The sequence below is a fragment of the Saccostrea echinata genome, unplaced genomic scaffold (genome assembly GCF_033153115.1).
Source record: "Saccostrea echinata isolate AGI-Se365-2 ecotype Australia unplaced genomic scaffold, CSIRO_AGI_Sech_v1 ptg000028l, whole genome shotgun sequence".
Classification (NCBI taxonomy): domain Eukaryota; kingdom Metazoa; phylum Mollusca; class Bivalvia; order Ostreida; family Ostreidae; genus Saccostrea; species Saccostrea echinata.
The window spans coordinates 7,255,175-7,278,528 of NW_026889777.1; the positions used below are offsets into that span (position 1 = coordinate 7,255,175).

The 23,354-nt window shown below is 32.2% G+C and overlaps 1 protein-coding gene across 1 annotated transcript; it reads left to right on the plus strand.

Moving 5' to 3' along the window:
- The first annotated feature begins 167 nt into the window (after positions 1-167).
- LOC133193966 (integrin alpha-2-like) lies at positions 168-23,318 on the plus strand. The gene is made up of 17 exons (XM_061329877.1): positions 168-349; positions 809-936; positions 1,884-1,975; positions 3,141-3,392; positions 3,547-3,583; positions 7,027-7,107; positions 7,622-7,707; positions 8,774-8,827; positions 9,066-9,236; positions 9,553-9,658; positions 10,719-10,910; positions 12,525-12,725; positions 14,195-14,385; positions 15,730-15,882; positions 19,395-19,843; positions 20,366-20,531; positions 23,160-23,318. The coding sequence occupies exons 1-17, from the start codon at positions 198-200 to the stop codon at positions 23,316-23,318; spliced, it is 2,670 nt and encodes an 889-aa protein (XP_061185861.1). The 5' UTR covers positions 168-197.
- The last annotated feature ends 36 nt before the right edge of the window (positions 23,319-23,354 follow it).

Here is a 23,354-nt window from a genome sequence, read left to right on the forward strand (position 1 = left end):
GTTAATTTTATCAAATACATCAAAGTAGCAAATATGGAAGGAGTGCCATAGAGTTTATCAAGTTTTTACAGGTATATCCTTCGACTGACATTTTTATCAGAAAAATCAATACTCAATTAATTATTTTTTTTTACTTTCGGTTTGTGTTATCTACGTCGGTCAAACCAAAATTTAACTGCAGAGATTTTAAATGGAAAATGGTTAGCAGAGCGACATACTTCCTACTCCTTATCTTGCCTGTAATCTCTGGATTTAATATCGGTATCAAGGGGGTCAATATTTTGACTGGAGAACCTGGATCTATGTTTGGATATTCCCTAAACTTCGCCACCCGGCGTAATAATGTATGGTAAGTTACAACGACGCCGAGATTCATTCATATTCAAATATCATTTAATACTTAAACGTTACATCCGATTGACGCCAGGATTGATTGTGATTGTGCAGTCTAGAAACCACTCCACTGTGTCCGTCAGTCTGTCATATCTAGGGGCAGGGGGTATATTCTTTGTGTAACCTGTGTTTCCAAAAGTTTAAAACAGCATAATTAAGACTGCTCACAGCAAATGATTTGATCTAGGACACATTATAAAACTGCCAGTTGAGTACCTTCTCTTTAAAATTCTTTTATCGTTCATTTTTACCTTATATCTATAGAAATTCTTTTACAAACAATGTTTCAGCTATAATCTTAAGATCTTTACTCAGTATGTAATTTGTCAATTTTGAATATATATAAATGAAAATGAAAGAGATGTGAGTTAGGAATTTTGTTGTATGATGAATTTTTAATTTTTATTTTGTACAGGTTGTTGGTTGGAGCGCCAAAGGCAACAGATAAAGCCCAAAATTTGATCACAGGGACTTTGTACTACTGTACCCCTCCTCTTAGGAATTTGACTGACTGCAAACAGCTTTCAAGTGGACAACTCCCAGGTAAATATTATGACGAATAAAACTTAGCATCTTACCAAAATAATCCTATTGAAAAATCGTTTTATATACACGTTATTCCTGAACAAAAGACAAATTAAAGCAGAATTTGGAACCTTTCAAATCTGATTATACACTCTACGCCACATTATTAAAATACTACATTTTCAAGAATCTAACTAAACTCAAGAAATAAATCGTTGTGGTAATATGATTTCCTGGCAGAAGGAATTCCTATCTTCTAAATGACACCATGGCGGTTTTAAGAGCCTGTACTGGCCACAAACACTAGCTTTTATTCTGCATTTAAAAAATCCGAGCATGGACTTGCCTCAGCTTCTTCAGATTATCCATTCAAAAATTACAAGGGAACCACATAAAAGTTAGTGCAAATATGACGAAAACGAATGTTTATTCACGTAAGGCAAAATGAATCAAAGGAAATACCATGTATATTTAGTCAACTGCATGTATGATCGATATTCAAGACTACGCCTACGTCTAGGTGTATTGTTAAAAAGTCCCATCACATTCACACTGACACATTGTGGGCTTGAAATAAGTTACTTAAAAAATGCAAAAAGAAATGGAAATATATTTAAAACTATGTGTTTTATTTGTATTATCTAACCACTTATTGCAGCTGTAAGCATCACCATCTTAACTACATATAGTCAAACAGAGAAAGTGTCTTACTAAAGATTTGCTTATTTCACATGGCGAGAAATAAGGTGTAGTTTGACCCGTTTGAAGTGCTTTATAGAACATTTACCTGAAATTGTAATTATTGTACATTATTTTGCATACTATAGCCCAGTAAACGTATTTTATGATTATTGTATGATAAACTTCAAAAGAAAACAGACTAACACACTGGGAAGATAACGGGGACAACAAATTATATTGACCACACACACACCTTTCTTATGAAATAATTCTTTGTCACCCAGGTGTAGTACTAGGAGATGAGTTTACAGAACAGCGGTCAGAGATGTGGCTGGGAGCTTCTGTTGACGTGGGACAATTTGCCGAGGCAGTCACGGTAAATCTAATTAATGTGCAATGTTTGCATGTAGCAGTCGATCTCTGCAAATGTTTAAAGCAATCTGAGCTGCAACTTTGATGTCGAAACTTTTGTTGTAATACTAATATTGTAATCATGTATTTCAATGACAGAAAAAAGAACGTTTCTAAACTTCTGTTGTTCATATTTGCGATGGAAGAACTGTTTATAAGTTTTGTTTGAAGAAAAACTACATTATTGTCCTGTACAATATTAATTCTGATAAAATACTATACACTCCATTGTACAAAAATCTTTCTTCTGAAACACTTTCTTGTTTTATTTTAGTCTAATTGATCGTAAACTTTTAAGTCACATGAAGATTTTTTCATAAGAGCACATTTTAACAGCAAAATAAAATTCTTACAAATGCAGCCCATATTGTTTAAATCTATGAAACATGAGTGGAAAGTCTTCTGGATTCCATTGGAAAGAAATTATTTTTCTGGTAATATTTCTCGTATATCTTAAAAATTAATTTTGCAGGAAAAAAATTCAATATATGTTTGCTTGACAAAACACACCCTTTTGGATTGCAAATTATGTCGTATCACTATAGTAGTGAACGAAGAGAGGAAAATTTGCCTTATCCTCTCTTATAAAAGAGAATGATTTAGACAGCAAAATAAACATAACAGGGAAATTCTTATGACGTTACCTTTAAAGCAATGTAGCTTTTAAAAGAGGGATTGTATATAAAACCTACAAACAAACGAAAAAATATAAAATAGAAGATAAGTAAGAAAAAAGTGGACAATCCCAGAATCTATACGTATCGAAATATATTCTGCTTAGTCCTTCACCCCCCCCCCCCCCTCCTCCCAAAAAAAGATATATATATATATATATATATATATATATATATATATATATATATATATATATATATATATATATATATATATATATATATATATATATATATATATGGAAACGTTTTGTTTATGAATTATCATACACTAAAATATATCGATTTGAACAAGCCTTTAGAAGGCTCCACTCCAAATTGCCCTCGAAGGATACAATCAGACCAATATATTTTTTACCTTGGCCAGTTACAAATCTGTTTGGATTAGTCATGGAGATATCCATTATAAATGACCATTTAGCAGCATATATAGAACGCTTTTATAAATATTTTCAGTTCTGTGCACCACGTTGGAGAAGAAATGGTCCTGATGGTAATGTTACTGCAATGAATGGATTGTGTTATGAAGTACCATTTGGAGTATTAGAAGGGGACGATTCTGGGCTCATAAATCCAGCAATATTGAACGGGTTGTATAATTCTGATCCCTCAGATCAATTTACGGAGTATGACGAGGCTATGTTCAACCAGACCATCAAATACGGAGTATCGGCTTCAGGACTTTCTATAACGTACAATGGCAGTGAAGTAAGACTTCAAATAAAAATAGTATCAATAAATTCTTCATATATATCATGTTACTTCTAACAAGAAATCTTTATAGCATTGGAAAATTACAATTGGCCTTAAGCTTGCAAAATATCGCGGTGAAAAACTATAAGATATACTAATTCTATTTCAGATTTGGATTGGTTCACCGGGTTTAAATGAGCTTGCAGGTGTGTACAATATTAAATAGGATATAATAAGTGCTTGGTTTTGTAAAGAAATACAGATCTAGAGCAACAACATTTTTTTTTTCTCGAAAACTTCTTTTTTTGACAATACATGTCTTGGTAGGGTTTCATATTCATCTTAACTATGTTACATCACCAAGATAAACGCATCAGGCCACTATGTTTCAGGATCAATTCAAAGTAATACGCAAATATTTTTTCGAGATATTTCAGAGATTTTCTTTCACAATGTCCATGCATATGACGTTTAACAAAGAGTATTATGACTCAGAAATAAACAATAAGCAAAACCAAAGGCGTCATGAGATAGAATGACTTATTTATGAAAGGTTTCTAAAAATAATTTTAAAAAGAGACACGGTGGCGAAAAATGGGAAAATCGGTAAAAAGATAATTTTTGTATGGCCCAACGCAAATTTTGTTTAATTTTTTAATAATCAAATTTATAAGTGCTGTTGCTCTCGAATTGTGTTGTTTCAGAGGACTTTTGGGCTTGATTACTCGTCGTTATCTCCATATTTCATTTTATAAGAAAACAGATTTCAGAAACTTTAAAATCTTCCTTTATGAAAGAAAAAAAATTGTTTATATCTGACCCAGGACGAAATTACTGCTTTAATCCTTCCTCTATATAATACAGTACACGTATGCAGTAAAATAAAACAAACTACAAAAGTCTCAAATCCAAAGGAGTTGAATATCAGGAGACTGCGGAATTTTATATAATCTTCAAAAAAGATAAAAAGAACCAATTCCTTTCCATTAAATGTTTCAATTCAATGTTGTTTATAAATAAAATTCGATTGACCTTGACTTGAACGAGAACATGAACGACATATAGACATGACCATTTGTTTTTCTTTGCACTCTTTGCTTGCTTGCAGGACAGGAGAGTCTGTCAAACCTTTGTTATGCTTATATTCTTTATCTCTTCAATTATGATACAAATATCATGAAAAAACATATGATTTTAACTCGGTGCGTTTCTTAAATAAACAGTCAATTGTAAATATAGATATATATTATGTAACAGTCACTTATGTCAACTAGTGTTACGTGCAAGCCAGTCATTGCAATTCCTTGCTAAAAGCAGGTAAACAATCGTACAAACTGATTTGCTGTAAACATTGTTTACAATTTGTACATTTAAATCCTTTACAACTCATATCATACTAAAGTTATGTTGTTGGAAATTTGATCCGTTACCTAAAAAAAAAAAACACACATAGTATTTAGAAAAAAAGAATAATTTAATCCTTTTTTTGCTCATCTTAACGAATATAGATCGAGTAGCTAATATCAAATCTTCGAGGCGATGTCGTTGTTGTATCTTAACAAGTTATGAGGTCTTAGAGCAGATTTTCTTCAAAGTCCAAAGAATGAAGATCGAAATTAAGGTTTCTGGAGCAGGTTAACAACTTGAAAAAGGTCTAATTACCTTAATCTACACATTCTGATGATTGACCAGAATATTGGTTTTTTTGCGGGCCCATGCCCAGGTAACTATAAGCTAAGCCTTTCGATGAGTAAATTGCCTGAATAATTTACATATACATGTATATCTATGCAGACTACCAGACTTGTTTCGAATGGTGGATTTGCCCAACATTTTCCTGATGAGTGACCAGTATGTGAAACAAATCCATTCCAGTGCATCCTTAATCTCTACCAGAACTAAAATTGCACAGATGATGCACGTAGGAATGCACACTATCAAATTTGCTTTATATGCCGTATCAGACCGACATTTTCCAGATGATGGAACAGGTTTTTGGTCCATACCTAAGTAACTATAAGCCCTACATGCATTATATTTTAAAGAAGTTCGATCATTTCCAGGTTACTGTCGGCCCTATGCTGACCAACCTTGCATGGAGGATTCATCGAAATAAGTAATCTTCTACCAGAATTGATTCGGATGCTGAGTCTTACATTTTTTGGGCGAGTGAACAGAGCTTTTGGTGCAAACCTATTCCTAAGTAACTAGAACTCCTATCCCGACCATTACTTGCAAAAAGAAGAAGGTACGGTTTTGGCTTTATTGTGCCCTAAAAATTTAATGTTTTCAAAAGTGTTGAAATTGGCACAAATATGAGTTGAGTATATGAGTGTGATAATTCATGAAAGAATATAGCATGAAGGACGACCATTCTGGAAATACGACTTCATTAATTTTGTATTTTTTTTTTAAAGTTTTAAGCAGAAAAAGACTCAAAATGACTAATTCCATGGGGTATTTTCCTTGAAAAAATAGTGTCTACGGCCGTCGCCCACGTCAATATTTGAAAATGTTGTTTAAAATTCTTTGAAAAATCCCACTTCTCAAAATATTTGTGGGCGATGCATGTGGTCTATATCATCTGAAAGAAAATTTCACTGAAAGTTGATGTTTTCTACAACGTTTTAAGAAAAATACGGGAAAATGTTTATGACGTCACAGTAGTATTTAGGAAGTCAAATGAGAAAAATGATTTGTTTGATCTTAGTGCATATAGTTTCAATATTTCAGATAGCAGGGATTTTAATGTCTTTCATCACTTTCATATTTTAGAAAAATACAGGGCCAGATTTGTGTTGAAACTGTACCTTGTTTTTTGCAAATTTGCACTCCAGAATATTTATTTATTTGGGAGTTTGGGGCATTGTCCTTTCTTATGTAAAGCATTGTCTTCACCACGCCAACGTTCTCAGCATTTTTATCTACTAGTTTTTGTAACTCAACTTTTGTATCTCTAGACTACCTTCACTAGGAAAATAAAAAATTCGCACAGCATCTCACGCGGAAGAGTGACAGACAATCTTCAGACTATAAAATCCTGGTCTTTTAGCCATGCATTTCCTTAATGTTTACTTCAATGAACATTGATAATGATAATAAATATGTTATACTTGTTGACGATTTAAAGCACAAAAAAGGGAAGTGAATTTTTTTTGGGTCAATTAAAATAATTATCGAAAATATTAGCAAAGGAAATTTTTATGTCAGTAAAGTTTTTTCATTCAACAGTTGTGAATTACTGTAAAAGAACAAACATTTGGGTAAAAAAAATGTGAAAACCAAGAAGAGAATTTTTTTTGGATTTTATTCTTTAGAAGTTATGTTGGACATTAGATCTACATCACTCATAAATTATAACCATAATAACTAAGAAATAAAAGCATAGACACCAGAAAATATGTTGTTTGTATAATTTAAGGTATTTATACTTTTGTTAGTAATTGGTAGATTTATTTTGATGCCTTTTGTATAATAAAAAATTGTGCACGTTATACGAAATCTATAAAAATATGCTTAATAATAAAAAAATAGAATAGATATTCCAAAGCCCAATTAATGACGTTACTTTCAACTGCGCATAATTTCAAATGATAAGATGCTCATTATAACTTCTCTCAAGCAAACATTTATGCAATATTTTAATCAGGTGGAGTAATCATTTTGAAAAGTACTTCCTACTCAGTTAAGAGTGAAAACACCACGGGCGCCAAACAGGGACAGTTGTATGGTAGGATTTAAATTTATAATCATATACTTCTGTACACATGTCATTTTCGACTTCAAATAATTTTGCTCCTTTTTTTCAATTCGCCCATTTACAGTTTTGTAAAAGAGAAAATGATGTCTTTCTTTTTGAAATTCGTATCCTTGAATCGCAGCACACAAAATATGCAAGCAAAAGTAGTGAAAACTAAGCGCATATTTTTAAAATTCGTGAAAAGTATTGTAAAAAGTATCTGAATTACTTCTAGGAGAATGCTGAGATTTGAAGTTTGGTTTTCTTAAAGATCAGAGTTCAATTTATTGTTTTGTTTTACTTTTAATTTCTGCATTTACTTAATAGTAAAATTACGAGTTTGAATTTGTACTGAAAAGGAAGGTTAATATGAATATGAATTATAGCAAAATGACCCGGAAAATAACTATAAATGCTAACTATAAATGCTTTTATTTAAAAATCATGTAATTTGCAGCAGTCGCATAGTTCTTCCAATACTTTCAGTCTCACCTTTTTTTTTTAGGTTATGCTGTGAGTGTCGGTAGGTTTTATAGTGACAAAATATCTTACGTTGCTATGGGTGGTCCAAGGGATGGTGGCTCTGGCAAGGTATACTTTTATTTAAATACTACTTTGTTTAAATTTTATTGTGAAAAAGGGTATCTTGAGGGCGAGGAGAGCTAAGAGATTTTAAAACTTAAGTAAAGATCTTTCAATGAATGAAATTATGATTTATGGTCGTGGTGTTATTCCTATATTTTGGAGATACATTCTTCCAACAATCTGTCGGAATTGCTATAGATACTCATTCCGCTTCGTCAATAGCAGAACTATTTTTTGTATTCGTATGAAGCAGAATTTATCTGAAAACTTCTACCGCAAAAGAAATATCTTGCTGTGGCCTTCAATTCAACGTTTAGATATGAACCGATTTTATCAGTTTATCAATGAACAATATTCATTTTCATTCCTACGTTGTTTTGATATCATTTTCATTCCTACGTTGATTCCTTATCTGGCTTTGAACACAAAATAAAAGAAACTACAGAGTATAACACATCTGGTTTCATATTTAGATAGTTTACTGGAAAACGACGTTAATGGTAACGCAACAACAAATCTTTCTGATAAACGTGATGACCAACCTTTATATCGTCAACTTCCCTTATTTTTGTAGCAAGATTATGCACTACGTACGAATAATTTCTAAACAAGACAAACTATTGACAAATAAGTTGCTTAAGCAAGAATATCAACAGTCTCAATTAGAGTCTACATTTAGCCTTCTATGAACATTGATTATGACCTTGTCAGCAATTACAATTTATCATTAAATCGACCGTTGACTGAGTTTTTCATACAAATTTTTAGGTCATTATTTTCAAACTAAATTCTCAATGAATTTTTCCGCTTGCCAGATCATGACAGGGAGCACACGGGGGTGGGTGGGAGTGTGACCGTTTAAAAGGGGATGCTTACTCCTCCATGGCACCCGATCCCACCTCTGATGTTTTAGCTTTGCTCCAATTTTTTTTATTGTTTCAATTGACTTTTGAACATTATTAATACTGTTTGTTATCTTCATGTTTCCTTTTAAAATTGTTGTGTCTTTGTTTGTCATATAAGTTACACAAAATATTATAAAAAGGGAGAAAATTTGGATGCTTTCTTTCAGGTACTTATAATGGATTCAAATTACAACACCAAAGAAAGGTTAATTGGACTGGAGGTACAGTTACAGTTAAGCAGCTGACTCTATGCATAGGAAATCTGCTATATACTACAAATATTATTTAAATGATACTTTTATATTTATAAAATGTAATTAAAAAGGAATATGTAGAAATAAATAAATAAAAACGCAGAATCCTTCCTTTTAAAATTTTATTGATGTAGATGTTTAGTTTTCTTCCACATTTTAATTTGTTGAATGCATTTGTAATTGGGGAATTGAACGGTTTTTGCAGCCTGGGAGCTATTTTGGATCTGTTTTATGTGTTATTCCTGGGAAGGGCGATGCTACTGACTATCTACTTGTTGGAGCCCCAATGTACAGTGATATACAGACGTATTCTAATAACTACCAGACTACAGAGGAGATGGGGAGAGTGTATGTGTACGTTAAAAGTCAGACAAATGTAAGTGTACAGTCACCAAAATAAATTTAAAACAAAATGTTCTCCATTTTATTTTTCTTGAGTTCTTTTTAAAATATTACTTCATTTGAAAAAAGAATTTTGAACTATTCAACAAGGATACTTTCTAGCGCATAATTATGTTTCTTGTGCTAATTTGAGTTTTTGTCTATGATTTGTTCTGGGGTGCATTATATAACTTGAATCTTTTGGCTCCAATATATGTGGAATTTTGCATTCTTTTCTGTTTATTTAAGTTTTAGCTGCACATACAACAGTGTGCATTAATATTTCACTTACATATGTTTTTGAATTTAAGGAAAGTTTACAGGTAATGCAGATATTAGAAGGATCTAGAACTATAGGGTCCAGATTTGGTTTTGCCATGGCTAACCTGAACGATATAAATAACGATGGATTTAATGGTAAAACATTAGTTAAAATAAAGTCTTAGCAGCACTATTGATTAAAATATTTATGTATATTTTTCCCTTTTTGTGTCAAGAACTATTAAAAAAATTAAAACATTGATTTTTTAAATTTATTTTCTTATCACACAATTATGAAAAAGATGCATATATATAAGTCAATCAGTATATTGCTTTCTAATTTTTGATTTAATGTTTCATGAATAATATGTGAGAGCTTAAATTCATTTTAATATTTCTCTTTCAGAGAATTTAGTTGAATGCAATATTTGCAATAAAATATTTATGCAAGGATGAATTTCGTTAGATTAGACGAAGAAAAAAAAATCTAAAAAATGGCAGAAAAAGTCATATACACGTATTTACTGTAGATCACCAAATTTTCGCGGAACCTTTATTCGCTTGGTATTGATAAGCGAGACAAAATTTTCAATTTTGTCTCCTATTTTATATAATTTTATATAATATACGCTAGAGATGACTTTTTGCGAGCAGAAAGCCTCACGTTATTACGCGAAAATAAAGTTCTTGCGAATAAAAAAGTGATTAACAGTAATAAAGCTTATTTGTTTGTAATTAGAAAACTAGTTAACTATATTTGTACTTTATTATTATTATTATTATTATTATTATTATTTGATTTTTCCGCTACTTACAATTAAGTATCATTTTTTGAAAAAAATTAATCTAAAATACATGATGCTTATTAATCAGTTTAAGCCATAAATCATTCATTGGCTATATTCAAGAAGGGATTCTGCTTGCCAGGGAAGTAATAATAAGTGTATAAAAAATTTTAAAAACTGATAAAAGTTGTATAACCATTGAACGATGTTTGAGAATTTTCATTAAAAAAAAAAATTTAGATTATCAGAAACAGAAACTTATTTCGTATCAAAAGGGTTAGTTCATATATCTCAGCAAGTTCAAAGTCTGATCTGATTTTAGAAAGAATTGTTTTTAAGAATGTCTGATTTCTTTCCCTTACTTCACAATATGCTTGCATTTACTTTGCAAATAACTTCATTTTTTACCATTGTATCAATTTTGTCTGTAGATGTAGTTATTGGGGCCCCCTTTGAGAGTGATGGACAGGGAGCAGTGTACGTGTATATGGGGTACAAGAGGGGATTTTTTTTGACACAGACAATTACTGCTGCAAGTGTGGCCCCATCTGGTAAAACACTTTCATCCTTTGGCAGCTCATTCACTCAGCATCCGGCAGATTTTAATAATGATAAACTTTCAGGTATGGTATTGAAAAATGTCTCATGATCTAATGTATCATAGGTCATACGATTTATAAGGCTTGCTTCTGTAGCTATGTAATCACAGCTTACATGGCTAAAATTACAATGATTGCTAAGGATTTTTGCAAATATATAATATTAGAAAAAGTATCTTTATAACTATTTAAAATTATGGGCTTTATATTGATACTTTGATATACAGTTAAATTGTGAGAAAACTGCCATTTAAGTTCAATTTTATAATTATTGTCAAATTCTCTTCATTTATAAAACAGTAAGCTTTTATCACTTGGAAAAGGTGATGATATCTCCAAGTTGCTTTAATATACAAGAGCATATTCTGCTTACATACAATTTCCAAACTCGGACAGGCTACAAACAAATACAGTAAGATTACAAGGGTATAGATCATCTCGTTTAAAGTAGATTTAGTAATTCTATGATCATACAATGATCTTGATAATAATTACAACCTGTCGTTAGATCGAATGATGATTAACATATTTAATTGAAAACTCTAGGCTAATGTCATTATTTTTATTCTGAATTCTCTTCTCTTTACTCCAATAATGATCAAGTCAAACGGAACACGGCTGGTGTGGCTTGTCAACAGGGGGTGCGTACTTTTCAATTGCACTTCTAAAGGCCTGTATTTCCTTGTTCTCAATTTGTAAAGTTTAATGTGACTTTTAACAAAAATCAAACGGGATAATCAAGGTTTAGGCCAAATTCTAAGAGTGGGGCGGAGTGGACCGAAAACAAGTTTTTATAATTTTTCATATTGTAATAAAAATCGTTTTTTTGCAATAAATGTTGGAATTGTCATATGAAAGAGGGTTAAAAGCAAAAGCATAATTTTTCAATGCTTGTATGAACTTTGAATAATTTTTGTTCAATTTTTCCTTGGCTATCCCACAAAAAACTGTGTATGATGACTTGTATAAAGTACATTTGAAATGTGAATAAAGCGAACAGGAATTAAGCTTTTATGTCAAATTAAGTAAATCAGATTATGGGCAGATGTTGGATGGGGTGCCATAGAGGAAGTGAGCAATCCCCGCGGATCGGTCACATCCACCATGTGTGCCTTTTCATTATAAGTGTACAATAATGGTGACTGCATATTTCATGCTTTTTGAAATTCCCAAAATGAAGAAAATAATAAACATGTATGACGTAAAGTACGTTTATGCTGTTTTCTAATACATTTGATTTAATATGTGTATGATATTCCTTATTAATTTACACAAAAATAAAAAAAAAAGCAAACTAAATCTTGCGTTATTAAATTTAAAATATTTAAAAACTTCAACTTCAGTACGTTTGATTTCATTCACATCTTCCTTAACAAATGTTTGCTAGTGTTTATGTCTGTTTAGGTATTAAGTATGGAATTCATTCGTTTAATGTACATGTATGTTTCTTGTATAAAATGATAAAAATGTTTTGAAATTTAATTTAATAAAGCTCAAAACAGGGAACTTCAAACATACTTTCTTTAGCTCAAAACAGGAAAATTCAATATAAGTCTGTCAAGAAAATAACTTTGGTATATATAGAACTGAATATTGTTGAACAGTTAATTTCATTTATATAGCTTAAATTTTTTGCAGATCTCGCCATTGGTGCATCCTTTTCGGACATGGCTTTTGTTCTTTTTACAAATCCTCCAATTACAATGATAGTGGACATTAAGACCAACCTCACGACATCTTCAGAAGGGGGCGGTGCTAGAATCATTGCACAAAACACCACGGGTTTCACACTCAATGTCTGTTTTGATTATGAAGGAGAGAACATTCCATCAGACGTGTGTAAGTTGAGAAAAGTAGATACATGTAATCATGAAGATACATTATTCACCAAATTTCTTGTTAAACAAAATAAAAACTATAACCCCCCCCCCCCCACACACACACACACAAATAGACTTTATTGTAAAAGGTCAAGATACCGAACTTTGATCAATCGCATTTATTCAGGAAACAGAGCAAATTTTAAACAGGGCAAAAAAAAAATCGGCCCCTGGAAACTCCAGAGGCAAGATCAAATGCCTACAGGTGGTAAGCATCCCCTGTCGACTAATCAGACCGACTGTAAGACCTGTGTTTTAATCAGGTGAAAAGAGTACCCTCTTTTCAAATAAGTATAGAAACTGTAACCTAACAAATGGTATGAAACATGTCAACCAAGATACGACTCAACGATAGACTGTATTTGTATAATTACAACAAAGTCATAACAACAATTTTGATGAAATTTTGTCAAAAGCTGACTTTAAACGGAGTTATTAAAATCCTTGTAACATCAATTTATCTGTCAGTAGTTTTTCCCAGTTAAAAAACTGATCGTATTCTGAGTATGCTCTCGTGTATAGAATCAGTTGTAACACAAAAACTCTATTTGAAGGTGATTTTGGATTATTATTGCTTAATATCGTCGATATATCTTAATGTTTAGTTGAACGCTACAGCAAGCTGTCTTCTGATAAAAAAAGGTTTTGAATAAATTATTTTTCAAAGGAATATAAAAATAGATCAGCTATTAAAGGAGTACAATATGTCCCCATCGAAATTTCAACAGACTGTTGGAAGACCTTGTCTCCAAAAACCACAATATTGTCAAAGAGGAACGCCAGCTCCTTTTAATATGAACTTCATAGTACCTGCAGCTGTTTCTTTTACTAAGAATGATTTATAACGAAGTAATCTTGCTGATGACCTAACACACAATATGAATAAAAAAATTTAAGAAGAGTTTTATTTTTATTGAATTAAATTGTCATAAATGCCCTAAGTATACAGGCTGTGCAATTTGACATCAAGTCTAATGTTGACTAGCGTTTTAAACAGAAATTGCTAGGACATTTACTTCGGGCTGAATTCTCTACAGATTTTTTCGCTACTTCGAGTAAGTCCAGCAACACATTGTGGGTGTAGCAGATCCAAAGGGAATGCTCACTACACAATGGCAACTGATCTCAGTCCTTTTTTAGATGTTTGTGTTGGGTTGTTCACCTTCTGTATTGTTTAAATGGTCTTCCGAGCATTATCACTGTTCTCTTCTTATTTCACTATTTGATTTAGAATCTGAGTATATAATTGAACTTGTATGACATGGATATAAGGTAAACTTGCACTTCATCTTAACCGATCGATATGTATTTAGTTTAAAGAAGAGTTCAGATATTAATTAAACTTTATATGGTTCCATATTGTTAATTAGTGTTTTATTTAAGGGTCCTTATCTCTGCTACATTGTTTGACATGTTATTTCGTTCTAGTGGTGACGTATGAAATTACAGCTGATCCTGCTTTCCTCAAGAGCAGAATCTCCCAAGTAGAACGCATTTGCTTTAAACAGTCAGACACGAGTTGTGTTAACAAAGTTGCCAGAAACTTTAAAGTATTCAAAGCCCCATCAGAGCTGACCTGTACTACTTCTCCTCTAGAAGTAATGGTTAGGGATGACTGGGTAAGAATGTTTTTCTTGTATTCTTCATTATTCATGGTCATGGGATTAGCGTTTCTAATATTACCTGTTTATTTATAGAGAACAATTTTGTTGTTATACTTGTTAGGTAAATAAAATGTAAAAAAAAAAAAAGACAACTGAAAAGAAATGGTTTTTTTATCATAGAAGGATTGTATTTTATTACAATACCAGTTTCAAAGATAAGTATTATGTTACAAACTAGAAATATGTCCATAGGACATGAATGCCCCGCCTAGGGTGTATTAGTAATGCAACATTTTAACACAAATTGAGAAAAGTGAGGTCAAGGTCAAAGGAAAAGTCAAGGTGAAAAAATATTGATGCAGTTGAATAGCTTACATTAGTATGTATCAGCATATGAAGTTTGAAACAAAATTAAGAAAAGTGAGGTCAAGGTCAAATGAAAGGTCAAGGTCAAAAATTTTTGTGCAGTTGAAAAGGTTACATCAGTATGTATTAGCATATGAAGTTTGATAAAAACATTATGAATGGTTTTAAAACTGAGCTAAACACTAATTTAAGAAAAGTGAGGTCAAGGTCAAAGTCAAAAAATATTGATGCAGTTGAATAGCTCTCATCAGTATGTATCAGCATATAAAGTTTGACACTAATTTAAGAAAAGTGAGGTCAAGGTCAAAGGAAAGGTCAAGGTCAAAAATGTTGATGCAGTTGAATAGCAAGAAAAGTGAGGTCAAGGTCAAAGGAAAGGTCAAGGTAAAAAAATATTGATGCAGTTGAATAGCTCTCATCAGTATGTATCAGCATATGAAGTTTGTTAAAAATATCTTGAATGGTTTCATTAAAACTGAGCTAAACACTAATTTAAGAAAAGTGAGGTCAAGGTCAAAAGAAAGGTCAAGGTCAAAAAATGTTGACGCAGTTGAATAACTTACATCAGTATGTATCAACATATGAAGTTTGATTACACTATCTTGAATGGTATCTTTAAAACTGAGATAAACACTAATTTAAGAAAAGTGAGGTCAAGGTCAAAGGCAAGGCAAGGTAAAGGTCAAAAAATGTTGATGCAGTTGCATAGCTCTCATCAATATCTATCAGCATATGAAGTTTGATAAAAATATCTTGGATAGTTTCTTTGAAACTGAGCTTTGAATAGAGCTAAACGCAAAGTGGGACGGAAGGACAGACGGAAGTACAGAAGGACGGAAGGACGGAAGACGGACATGACAAACACTATATGCCCCGGCCATATTCATGGCGGGGCATAAAAATGGTATGTTATGTATATTATATCCTTTTAAAACAGAATACCTCCTTATATGAGACGAGAATTCCGTAATACTTTATTGTTATTTTACATAGACGAACATGAGAGGCTTGTTTGTTCCTGTGGACTTTGATGTGGAGTTCAATGTGTCCACTTCTGGTAATACAGAGTGTACCGTTAGCTGTCCCGTAGTCAACAAGTTTGATCCCACCAACGATGACCCATTTGCTAAGATTCGTAAATATTCGGTAAGGTATTTACTTCCTTCCTTAACTACTTTGAAATTTTCAAAAAGATGCATTTAGAACAAATGCTGGCATTCGTCTTTACTATGAAATATGGAGATAACGAACAGCAATTAAGCTGAAAAGTCCATTGAAATAATACAGATTTAGAGCACAGCAAGTACGGATCTCTTAAAACTTCAGCGGTGGAATCTGGTGACACGACGGAGCAAGCATCCCCTAATGATCGGTCGCAACGACGTGCGCTCCTTGTCTTGATCGGTCAAGCAGAAAATTCAATAAACAACACTGTGAAAATAATGGCCTAATAATTTGTACTAAAAATGTCAGTTATCATTCGACGTAATGATAGATTGTATTTGCTGACAAGGTCATTGTATCGACCATAGAATATATAAAATCATCTTAGGAATGAAAATTAATATTGTTCATCGATAAAACGTCGTCGATATTTCTTAACTTAACGAACAGTATTCAAACTCAAAGTAAACAAATCGGGAGCAGAGCAAACACAGACCTCCAAAAACATCAGAGGTGTGATCAGAGGTGCTATGGAGGAGTGAGCATTCCCTGGTGACCGGTCTGCCCGCCGTGTGCCCCTTGTCATGATCGGGAAAAACGGAAAAATCCTAAGACAATTCAGTGTGTAAAGTATGATCCAACAATTAGTATGAAAAACGTAAGTCAGTATTTGACTTAATGATAAGTTGTATTTGTTGACAAGGTCATTGTATCGACCATAAAACTTGCGAAATGATTACATAAAAACGAGACTGTTGATATCCTTGTTTCATCAACTTGTTTGTCAATAGCTTGTCTCATTTTAGAAATTGTTCATACGTAGAGCATGCTCTTGCGTATGGAATCAACTGGAGACAAAACCCCATATATAAGTGATAAGGGTATATTGCTACACAAGGAAGGAAAGTTGGCGATTTGAAAAATTAAAGTTCTCGCATTTATCATAAAGCTTTGTCGTTAGATTACCATTAAAGTCTTTTTCTAGTAAATATCCAAATTTGAAACAGATGTGTCAGACTCTGTGGTGTCTTTTATTTCAAGCTCACTGTGATATATCGAGTAGATGCGTGTTATGATAACTTCAATTAACACGATAAAGTCATAATTATGTCTACATTCGTTGCAATACATGGGTTTTTACAAATGTGGAGAATATCTGACTCTCTCTCCCAACATTGTAACTTCATAAAATCCCCATTTCAACAAAACTCTTGATGCTAGTCGCAAAGAATTGGGTGTCTTAAACCATTGCGACGGATATTGCTTTCTCCTTTCTACAAAAACGGGCTTGCCATTATGTAACAGTTGACGTTAGATAAGAAAGATCTAAATGTACCATTCAAACGAAAAATTAGAAAAATTTCACCATTTCAATGCGCATCATTATAAAGGAGCACAATTGATGGCCATCTAAATTCCAACAGTTTATTAGAAGAACTAGTCTCCAAAGACTACATTAATATTGTAAATGAGGAACTCCTGTCCAGCATCCCTTTTACATCAACAGCAGAGTACTCGTGTGTAGAATCAGAATAGATTTTAACAAAGTAATTTTGATGATGACCAATGACAAGATACATGTATGAAAAAGTTTCGTTTTTATTGAAGAAGCAGTTATCTATGATATCAAAAACCTAGGTTTAAATTCATCGTTGAGAATGGTTATATAAAGTGTAGAAAAGTCGTAAGTTTGGATGTTACTGACTTTTGAAAAATGTTGTGATTTAAATTTATCAAAACTTTTTTTGAAGTTTTTGAGAATCTACACCTGATTCACATTTCTAGAATATCCTGTTACATAGTACTCTGAAGTTCATCCTTTACAGCAGTTAATGTTTTGTAAGGAGTAAAGATAGGGATGTTGTAGAACATTTCCTGGATCCGGCGATGTTTCTTTTTGAGAAAAAATTATGAATCTTAGGAATCAAGTATAGGTATTGATGTCCTTAATGTCTTGAATGTTAAAAGTGTGAGAGATATTTAGAAGAAAATTCTTCAAATCTACACATCTGTTAAATTTAATATCTGGGAACTTTAGTCCTACATATTTTTACGCAGAGAAATTACTGTATGCTTGGAACATTAAATATAGGTTTCAGTTAATATTTTTAGAGCAAATTTTACACATTCACTCAACAGACTTTGCCAAGAAATGAATATATATTGAAGGAGTCAAGATAAAGTAGACACTGTTTTTTTTTGCCTGAAAATCACATATTTTGACCAATATATCAAAACTTACATCACTTGCCCCAACTTTTTCTTTCATTATTTGAAAGTACATGATATTTCCAACGGATCTCTACTAAAGTCATAAAAAGCTTGACATAAGAAAATATTTTTTTGCTTATTCAGATTTTTATCATCCCAAATATGAAATTTTTTTGTGCAAAAAGTTAACCCAATAATTTTTGCGCATTAATTTGCATGCTTTGTTCAATGAAAAATATATTCAAACTATTTTACGTATAATTATATTATATTTATTGTCATGATAACATCTGGTATGATAAAGGCTAGTGAATACCCTAGAGTTTCAATTAAAGTGCAAAAAGGTCAAGTTAATTGTACCATTGCTCAGTAAAATGCACACTGATCCCCAATTTTCTTTGCGACTTTGAGACATGCTATATGAGTACTTATCTAAAATATACTTATCAAAAAAATCATTGAAATATCTTATGTCACGAGTGACATACCTTGAATCATTATTTCTTTTAGGAAATCTATTTTGTATCAAAATATCTCATAATCATCCCATAACCTTTACTTTAATTGGAAATGTGCAAAAGGAAATGCTTACACAATTGTTTTCTTAAGTTCGGCCACAACCATCTTGTTATTTGATAGAGCTTAGGCTTAGTGTAAGCAAAAGCTGCCTGAATGTACCCAGGACACAATATTAATTTATGAATTTTAAACAGTTTTGAAAATTTAGGAAACTATTCCCACTGTCAAGAACAATATCTAACGGGCTTTTGTTAAAAGTAGTTGTCCACCATCATTGTTATTGTAATCATATAACCAGATTCTAAGGGGTGTACGATTCCATTATCTACAGACGATTACTGTTTTCTATCTTCGACTTTCATGCTAATACAACAATGCTGATTTACAATACAATCTATTATTTTCATTTTTTTTTTTTACATTCAAATTACTTATTTCAGCTTTTAAGTAATACAATCAGCATATGATCAGCAAGCAGTAGCAATCATTTTTAATCAGCGAGTAAAGAGTAAATTCCCTTTATGTTAAATACACCTTGGTATTTGTTATGACCAACTGTAGTAATTTATTTGCATATTGAATGCTCTTGATTATTTCTAAAGTTTAAGTTAGAAATTTCACATTCAAAATATTCTCCTTACTTTTTCAACCCTCAAATGGAGTATATTGTGGCATTTATATCCTAAATCTTTAAGGGGTGTTGAATGAAAGACAATGGTACAGTTTCAATATTGTCATCATAGCTTTATTATAAATGATTGTAGTATCAACTGGCGAGGGAAGGCTGTGGTTCTGACAACATCTGTGCCTCTGATGTCCAGCTACTGGTCACTTCACCAGACACACTGGTTACAGGACCTAAATCAGAATATGTTGTAGACGTGTCTGTCAGCAATCATGGAGATTCATCTTATAATACAGAAATCTTCTTTACTTTCCATCAAAATATGACATTATCCTTCATAGATGATGAAAGACTAATTTGTTCATCGACTGCTGGTTCTTTGAAGTGTTCATTTCACAAACAGCGGTTTAACAAAGGTGAACAGTTTCAATTCAAAGTCCGTTTTGACAGTAGCAAGTTACTGCCTGTTATCGACACTTTTAATCTGAAGGTAGAGGTTAAATCTGACAGTAATGATATCAGCATGCAGGACAATACATTTAATAAAACGGTCAGATTATTGACGAAAGTGGTAGCTATTTACAATGTGTAAGTATGAAATCATTTGCTTTATTTAATAATATGTACTAAATTACAATTTGTAAAAGAACGTTTAGGCATAACATTCTATATACAATTAAGTATAGATTAGGAAAATACTAGCAAAATATAATAGAGTCTGAACAGAAGAAAGTTAAAGAAACTCTAGGATACGTTCCTGTATTTTCGGGTCTTTTAAACTAAAGATGTGGTAGTTCTTAAAATTGAAGAGTCAAAATTCATTAAGTTTTTATATTTTTTAATATGTTATAGTTTAAAAAAATCAAATAGAAAATGTCTGGAATGCTCATTCTAGATTTGAGTTTCGAAATACTATATTTGAAACGTAATTCAAATGCTGAATCTCGAATGAGCCATCTGAGCTTTCGTAGTTTCCTTTCGAGTAAATAAATAAAAATACTTGCTAAACATTGCTTGAATAATTTAGCATAAGCTGCTCAGTGGACATGCAACAGATTAGAAATTATATAATTTGTGCATGTACATATTGGATTAACCTGAATTGTTTAGGGCTGCAAATCCAGATACTTATATAACAAAAACAGACCCAAAGAATCCCATCATAGAAGTAAACCACAGCGTTCAGATAGTGAACACTGGACCCAGTGACCTTTTGGACACGCTGACCTTCATCCTGGAGTACCCACAGTCAAGCCAAGTTAAACCAACGAGAATTGTGAGTTTTTTGACATATTTAAAACAAGTACATTAAAATGATAGGGTGCTATAAATGTCCATCTATATTTGTATATTTATATATGTATATAGCCTTGTGAATGACAAAATGTCTAATATTTATTTTCGCATATAACATACTGAAAACATTTACGTCTCATGTCATAATGAAACAACAATTATTTTGTAATGATCCACGGCAGTGGATCAAATTGATAAGATTTCATTTTTTTAAAAATCAAAACATATGTTCTTGACTGTTTTAAATTAAGATGAGCATTTTATTTCGCTTTAGATAGTTATTTTCTGTCTATATCAATTATATTGCTCATTTTTAATGACGTCTAGATAATATGCTTGTTAACCTTAATGATCGACAAATGTGTATATATACAGGTCTCTTTGCCTTTTTCATCCGCAAACACACGAGTTTACATATTTACTATTATGGTGGAAGACATTTACAATAGCTTTGAAGTAACATGTTGAACGTTCAAGGTCAAAGGTCTCGAGTATACAAGGTCAAAAATCTCGGCCATTCGTTTTATTATTTCTTATCATGTTATGCATTAATTCGGATCCCTTCCAACTAATGACTCCATAACTTATTTTTTGTGGCTGGCTGAAAAAGGCAGTGTTAGAATTTACAGTCTCATATTTAACAGTGAAACCTTATTGTCAAGTGTACGAGGGTCGTTCAATAAATAATGCAGTAGGTCAACTGAAAGTAAGAAAAGTACGTAATACATATTTTAAACATTTTCCATCACTTAAAGCATTCCCTGTTATTCATTATACATGTCTTTATTCTTTGTATCCATGACCAAAATATCTCAGCATACCCATCTTAAGGGATGCCTCAAAGACACTGATGATTAACACTTTCTATGGCATATCTAATATTTTACAATCTTCCTTTGACTGTTTTCATGCATTTATGGAATAAAAAGATCTCACAATGGCTGAGATCTAGCGAATATGGGGGATGGTAAAGCTCTGTAATCTTTCTTTCCTTCAAAATTTCATTTATTTCTCTTTGCTTCTTTGCAGCAGCGTTGCCAGGTGCATGAAAATTACCCTGGGGCGGTATTTAGACTTCCTTTGTAGGAAATCTGTTTAGCTTTCCCCAGTGCAATTTGAACATAAAAGTTACCGTTGATGGTCCTTCCTTTGGGTGTATGTTCTTGTTTTACTGGACCTCTTAAAAAATGGAAACTAATAAAATATGCTTGGAGCCTTTGTTTCTCTTTACAATAATAAGAACAACAGCTTTTTCTTTGTTTCCACATTTTATTATTGATCTTACATTTTGGCTATAAAAAGTGCACCCATGTTTCGTAATCCATCATGCAAATTTAACAAATTTTCTATTTTGTTAAAATATTCGTTTTAAATAGACTGTTGGCACATTTTCTTTTGTGCGATTTTAAGAAAATAAGGCACCTGTCTAATAGAAATATTATCATATTCATTTCCGATGTCAGAATTCTATAAAATGTTATGACGATAAAATGCTTAGTGTTCTAGCAATGTCTTCGGCTGTAAATCTGACATTTTCAGATATCATGTTGCACATACCATCGATAACTTTTGGTGTCCCTACAAATTTCAATCGACCAGCTTGACATTTATACTTTAACTCTCCTTTTTCTACTTTTGAATTTCTGAATCAATCTGAAAACTATACAGCGTTAAAGACAATTCTTTCCACATATTAAAACCACATCTTTAATATGAGTTCTTCGGAGATTTATGTAAAGATGCACATTTATTACATACCCTCTCATTATCATCTTCTTGGCATAGATCATTTTAAACAGTTTTCAGCTCAGGGTAGTGACCATGCATACTTTAAAAGTGAATTTCTTTGCGAGGACAATAGGAAAAATCATGGAGTTTTCTTTGATTATGAGCTCTTTCATTGAACATTTCGACTCTGAAAAAAGTAAAAATAAATAGATCTACATTTACTGTGATATACTGCTTGTTGCATTATTTATTAAACCACCCTCGTATATGAAAATAAATAATCAATTATATAGATTTTGCCCTAATCTTGGCTTGACTAGTCGATAAATATAGTTGAGTATCATTTAAACAAAACGAAAATCAAAAGAGCCAGGGCTTTTGATATGGCTAAAGCACATTTAGAGGATGAAAAACTCAGGCATTCTTCAGTTAAAAACAAGTCAACTGCATAGATTATTCATGATTGGAGAAGGTGACTGTATGTCGTTTAACGTCCCATTCGAAAATTTTTAACTCATATAGAGACGTTACCATATACAGATTGAGGGCTTCAAATTTAGACCTATACTCGGTACTCACGGCCATTGAGCAGTGAGGATTCTTTATGGTGCAAACGCCTATTGTTACTTGGGGCCTCGTTTCTTAGCTCTCATCCGAAAGATCGTGACTTTCACTACTTCTAGTTCCGGGCGCTTGGTGAAGAAACAGTCACTTTACTGAACTGACGTTTAAATGGAAATTCTTTTCAATTCCTGTGACTTTGAAATTTATTTTAAACTTATCGGATATAAAGTAGTCGAGTTTTTTAGATTACATGGCAAATAGCGATTGGATTTGTTATGTTGATGCATTATATGTATTCATTGCTTTCTATCTGTAGCATTTGAATGTTTCCTCTGCGACTAACTACACTCTGATACAGTGCCGGGATCAAGTTTTAGTACCAGAGGGTGAGACAACTCTAACCTACAGAGCGTTTATCATTTTTGTGGATGAAACAGGAAACTCTAATTCGGCCAACAATTTTGTGAGCACTTAATTCTTAAACCTGTTCATTTAATTTTATGACTAAAAA